This window comes from Canis aureus, chromosome 10 (genome assembly GCF_053574225.1).
Source record: "Canis aureus isolate CA01 chromosome 10, VMU_Caureus_v.1.0, whole genome shotgun sequence".
Classification (NCBI taxonomy): Eukaryota; Metazoa; Chordata; class Mammalia; order Carnivora; family Canidae; genus Canis; species Canis aureus.
The window spans coordinates 53446923-53453134 of record NC_135620.1 but is presented as its reverse complement, the minus strand read 5'-3'; the positions used below and the strand labels follow the sequence as shown (position 1 = coordinate 53453134).

General features: G+C 48.1%; 1 protein-coding gene across 1 annotated transcript; it reads right to left on the bottom strand.

Moving 5' to 3' along the window:
• On the bottom strand, positions 1–4440 carry SPATA31G1 (SPATA31 subfamily G member 1). Its single transcript, XM_077912410.1, is given in 3 exon segments — positions 1–389; positions 392–3797; positions 4183–4440. Coding segments are annotated over 3 exon segments (3681 nt in total). The 5' UTR covers positions 4414–4440; the 3' UTR covers positions 1–345.
• Between the last annotated feature and the right edge of the window lie 1772 nt (positions 4441–6212).

Below are 6212 nucleotides of genomic sequence, written 5' to 3'. Positions count from 1 at the left end.
GGCAGAGACACAGGCAGAGGGAGAAGCAGGCTCCATGCAGGGAGCCTGATGTGGGACTGGATCCCAGGACCCCAGGATCATGACCTGGGCTGAAGGCGGGTGCTAAACCACTGAGCCACCCGGGCTGCCCTGTGAAGGGCTTTAAAAGTTTAGCCTGCAGAATCTTGAAAACTCTACTTCTCTGTTCCTGAGGGAATACAGCCATAGCAGAAGTTAATAGGGAACTGACATTACTAGTACCTCAGACTAAAGATGACATGAGAGATACTTGTCTAGTTTAGCTAGTTTATTATTTCCACCCCACAACTGGTTTGGCTTCAGGTCTTGGGTTATGGGGTGTCAGTACTACCAGTCTTTCCTCCTCTTACTGGATTTAGTTGGCAGGGGCCATGGGTACCCAGAAACTTGGCTAACATTCTTTGGAGACTCCTGGTAAGTGGAACCCGAGGTGTGGGGGAAGAGAGATGCTTTTCCATGTGGACCCAATGGCAGTGCTTACAGTGTTGAGGGGTCAGGATGTCACCAGCTCTCAGCCCTGCCCCTTGCTGAATTGGGGGACCTGCAGCCTTAGAGTGAAGCTGCTGAGGGAAAGCAATGTGTCGAGAACTCTGGTCCTTATGCTGAGATCTTTGGGAAAGTCTGTTTAAAGGACCTTCCACTGGTCTTCTGGCCTGGGCTGGGTGGCTCTTCCCTGTAACTGTGGATGACACCAGTCTTGCATCCCCTCTTCTGTGGTCTCCTGCTTTGGGTTTCCTGGGTCTCTCTCTCTTTTTGGCTGAAGATAGGGTTGAAGCCTTGTTCTTTCCATTGCCTGAGGCCAGAACCTCAGGGTTTAAGGGTTCGCTTAGGTCTGGGCCATTCTCACCAGTCTGTATGCGAGCACATGGCCCCTGGGATGAGACCTGGGCCACCATCTTCACCTTCACTCTTTCCTCTTTCTGAGACCCTTGTTCGGCCCTGCCAGACCTTTGTGACAGAGGCTGGGAAGAAGAGTGGGAGTGATAACAGTGGGAGATCTGGACAGGCTGAGCTACTGTGCTGTGAACTTTTGGGGGATGACAGCTTGAAGAGTGGGGGCACAAATTAGGGGGATTATTCTGCTGTGGGGGGCATGTAGAGAGTCTCCAGGAGCCTGGAGTTGTGGAGCTCAGGGCAAGGGAGCTGCCAAATGATTGACTTGGGTCAGGGGATCTGGAAGCGGGGCTCTGCTGTAGTTTTTTTAGCCTGAGTCCCAACTCTCTACTCCAGTGCCAGGCCTGGATCCCAGAGGTGGAGGGCACCTCTGGGACAGCCTCTCTCTGGGAGGATGGAGTCTCTGCCTTTGCCCCTGGGAACAACTCTCTCTTGGGTATGTCAGACTGGTTGGGCTCAATCTTCAGAGCTTTAGCTAAGGTGGGAGGCCAGGGTATTGGATGCAGGAGATCCATTGCTGGAGGGCTGGAGTCCTGGGGGATCCCTCTTGGTTGCACATTCCTCCACACAAACTCAAGGTCAATATGTGGATCTAGTAGAGGAGCAGAGAGAGATCTGGGGGTTGAGGCTGGGAGCTCAGTGGCCCAGCAGTTGTCTCTCTGCTCCACTGCTTTTCCCTTAGGCTTACAGGTACATTGGTCTCTAGGAGGCTCACTTATGTGAGACTTTGACTTAGAGTTTGGAGGTGGACTGGGGTCCCACAGTGGGGACCCAGGAACACAACAGGTTTCTTTCTGCTTGTTCCCTTCAATAGGTTCACACTCAGACAGGGCTCCCAAAGATCTGGTTCCATGTGGGTCTTGGGGTAAGCTGCAAACTGGAAGCTCAGAAGTCCAAGAGTTCTTTCTCCTTTTTATATCCCCATATCTAGCCTCAGAATCAAACAGGACCCCTGTGGGGCTAGCTATGAGGGGCTCCAATATAAGAACTGGGGGTGGGCTGAGGGCCAGAGATGGGGGCTCAGAAATCCAGGAATGCCTAGAATGTTCAATGTCCTTCCATGCAGCTTCTGATCTAGTGAGGCCTCCCATAGGATTGATTCTGCGGAATTCTAGAATGGAAGCTAGAGATGGGCTATAGGCAGGGGCTGGGGACTCAGAGGTCCAGAGGTTTTCTCTCTGCCCTCCCAACGTTTTGGACTCAGACAAGACTTCCTGGGAACTCATTTCTAGGGATACCAGCAGAGAGGATGAGGGAAGACTGGGAGAAGAAACTGGGTCTGCAGAGACCCATAGATTATCTCTACTCTGCTTACCTTCCCATGGAGTCTCGGATCTTGGTGGGACACATTCAGGCCTGGTTCCATAGAGCCCTGGGCTGAGGTCTAGGGCTGAGGGCTTAAAGGCCCAAGGGTTTCCTGAATTTTCTCTGTGTCCACATTGGAGCTTATACCTAGGTGAATCTCCCAGAGAACTGCCTCCCTGGGGTTCTGGCAGGGGATCTAGGGGAGGGTAGGGGGATGGCATTGGAGACCTAGAGATCTGTGGGCTCTCTCTGTGACTCATGGTTTCCCAGAAGTCCTTAGGTGCAGAAAGTCCTCCTTCAGGGATGACTTTCTGGAGTTCTGACAGAGCATCTGGGAGTTGGCAGGGAGCCGTCATTGGAGGCACAAAGGCTTGAGAATTCTCTTTACAAACTGTGGTTCTCCACTGAGTCTTATATCCAGGTGGAGCTCCCAGGGGGCTAGTTCCTTGAGACTTTGTCATGGGGTCTACAGATTGGCAAGGGACCAGGATTGAAGGCTCAGAGATCTGAGGATGCTCTCTTTGTCCTGTGGTTTCCCAGAGGACCTGGGATCCAGGCAGCCCTTCTATTGGGCTGACTTCCTGGAGTTCTGAAAGGGAGGCCAGGGTTGAGCTGGGAGCTGGCTTTGCAGGCGCAGAGGCCTTGGGGTCCTTGTTTTGCTCCATAGCCTTCCATGGGGCCTCAAACCTTGTCAGGAATCCCAGAAGGCTAGAATGATATAGCAGAGAGGCAGAGAGTGAATCTAGAATGTGTTGTTGGAGTCTGGGATCCTGTGGTACATCCCACCAGACCTCAGAGTAGGGGGAGAGCTTGGAGCATCTGGTTCTTTGGAGTTCAGGTTGTAGGTGCAGGGTTTGATCCTCAGAGACCCAAGGGACTTCTTTCTGCTGCATAAACCACTGTGTATGTGCCTTAGCACAAGACAGGACTCCCTTGTGGTCCATGGGAAAGGACTTAGGATGAAAGGGTAGCGATGGGACAGAAGGGGAAGGTGGAGGAGAAAATTGCTGAGGATCAAGAGCCATCCCTTCCCTATCTTCTGTAGTATGGATTTCATGGGTAGGAGGCTGAGTTGGGGAGCAGTACTGGGGAAGCAGAAGGTTGGATCTAGGCAGGAAGGCAAGCTTGTTGAAGAAGGCAGAAGGACCAACAGACAACTTTAGGGGAGAGGGGCCACCTGAGCTCAGCAAGATGGCCTCCAAGGACTCACTATGCAGAGAGGGGAGACCCCAGAAGAACTGGCTTTTTCTCTGATGTAGATAGTTTCCTGATGCTGTTTTGTGCTTCATAGGCAGGTTGGTCAGGATCTGAAAGGTGGGGAAGGATCTGGAAGGGCTTGGGGTGCGTGTATATACTTGCTTTGGTGTCCGTATGGCTTTTTGGAGGTCCTCAGGACCACAAGGTGGTTGAGATGGGGCTGTGGTGGCTTCTTCTCCAAGGAGAGCTTCTTTGGGAAGAGAACATGGCTTCAGTGGATCCAGAGACACATCCTCTTCTTCCTCCTCTTCTTCCTCTTCCTCCTCTGACTTCTGCTTCCATAAGTGATCAAGGAAAGCCACATGGTACAGAAGTGGTAGGCTCTGAGGAGTAGAAAAAGATACTTCAGGCATGAAACCTTTCAAAGACACAAAGTGTGTCATGAAGCCCTCAGTCTTTTTTCCAAATTCAGGGGGAAGTTACTCACCATATCTGTAGCCAATAGTCACGTATGCATCTGATATCAATGGCCATTACCCAGCCCATATTTGGAGATACGCATTCCCTTACATAACTACATCTAGGGTCAGTAATTACACACCTGTCTTCAAATATGGTATCAATAGTCATCATCCAGCCTCACAGGTAAGACTTAGAGTCATTCACCTGGGTAATTGGCTTCTAGTCATTCCATATCAGTGATTTTTCACCTGAACTCATATGTGGTATCAATAGTCATTCACCCAGCTGTATATCCATGTCACCCACCTTGCTTTGCATCATGTCCCCAGAGTACCAGAGTTGAAGCTGTCGCCAGCTCCCAAGTTGCCACCACCTCCGAATCTGCCAAATCATGAACAAGAATAGTGTTACCAGATTCCCTGGACTCTGGAGGCAGCTGCTGCCACAGTGTCTGCAGGCCAGGGCATGGGTCAACTGGCTCCAAAGAAGCCCCATGTCCCCTTCAGTCCCAAGCAGGCCTTCTATCAGCCATTCCATTTTCCTCAGCCTAGTGGCAGTTTATCCCGAGGTCATCACTGCATCACAGAACAAAGAACTCCCATCCCCCACATGCCTAACAGCCTTTTCCCTGAATTTAGAGTAAAAAAATTGCCTGTACCAGGCAACTAATACTTCATAACACTGAAACCTGAGTGATCTCTTTTGTCTTTGTCTGGCCAAAGCCAGAATTATGCTTCAGGCCTTGTCATTAAGGACATGGATTCTAGCATCAAACTGCTTTATTCAAATCCTACCTCTGCCACTTCCTATCTGTGAAATCTCAAACTAATTAATCTTCTAGTGCCTCAATTTTCTCACCTGTAAAATGGGAATGATATTATTACTTGCCACATAGAGTTGTTTCGAGGATTAAATGAACAAATTCATATTATTAGGATAGTATATAGTATATGCTATATTAAAAAATTATTTCTTGGGATGCCTGGGTGGCTCAGTGGTTGAGCATCTTTCTTTGGGTCAGGTCGTGGTCCCAGGGTGCTGGGACGGAGTCCCTCATTGGGATCCCCAAAGGGAGCCTGCTTCTTCCTCTGCCTTATGTCTCTTCCTCTCTGTCTCTTACGAATAAATAAATAAAATCTTTAAAAAAATTATTTCTTTTGGGGCAATTGGGTGGTTCAGTTGGTTAAGTGGCCAACTCTTGGTTTCAGCTCAAGTCATGGTATTGGGGTCCTGGAATCAAGTCTTGCATTGAGCTCCACATCAGCAGGGAGTCTACTTGTCTCCCTCTCACTCTGTCCCTCCCCCATGCTCTTTTGTTTGCGCTAAAATAAATAAATCTTTTAAAAAATTGTTTAAGGTTCCTAATTACAAGACTTGTTCCATCTTTAATATATGGAGTCTGTTCTCACCCTCCCCCCTTTTTAAATCTCATGTCAGCTATGAACTGTCTTATTTGACTTTAGGTTGCTTGAGATCTTTTTGGCAAGCATTAACGTTTAAGTTGACAAATTAAATGCACTTGAGTATTTTTCCTCATTTCCCCCTTTTCTCCTAAAACAACCACTCTGTTCCACATTGACTCTTTCAGGGTCAACTTTAATTTCTGCCTTCCCAGTACATTTTAATGCCTCTCTTCTCACCTCACCCCCATCAAAGGCCAGTTTAGGTCTGATTGAACACTGAGCTGAAATTAAGATTTGGGTTCTCTAACTCTAAGCTATGTGATTTTTTTAAAAGATTTTATTTATTTATTTATTTATTTATTTATTTATTTATTTATTTATATTTTATAAATTTATTTTTTATTGGTGTTCAATTTGCCAATATATAGAATAGCACCCAGTGCTCATCCCGTCAAGTGCCCACCTCAGTGCCCGCCACCAAGTCACCCTCACCCCCCGCCCACCTCCACTTCCACCACCCCTAGTTCATTTCCCAGAGTTAGGAGTCTCTCATGTTCTGTCTCCCTTTCTGATATTTCCCACTCATTTTCTCTCCTTTCCCCTTTATCCCCTTTCACTATTTTTTATATTCCCCAAATGAATGAGACCATATAATGTTTGTCCTTCTCCGATTGACTTACTTCACTCAGCATAATACCCTCCAGTCCCATCCATGTCGAAGCAAATGGTGGGTATTTGTCATTTCTAATGGCTGAGTAATATTCCATTGTATACATAAACCACATCTTCTTTATCCATTCATCTTTCAATGGACACCGAGGCTACTTCCACAGTTTGGCTATTGTGGCCATTGCTGCTATAAACATCGGGGTGCAGGTGTCCCAGCGTTTCGTTGCATCTGTATCTTTGGGGTAAATCCCCAGCAGTGCAATT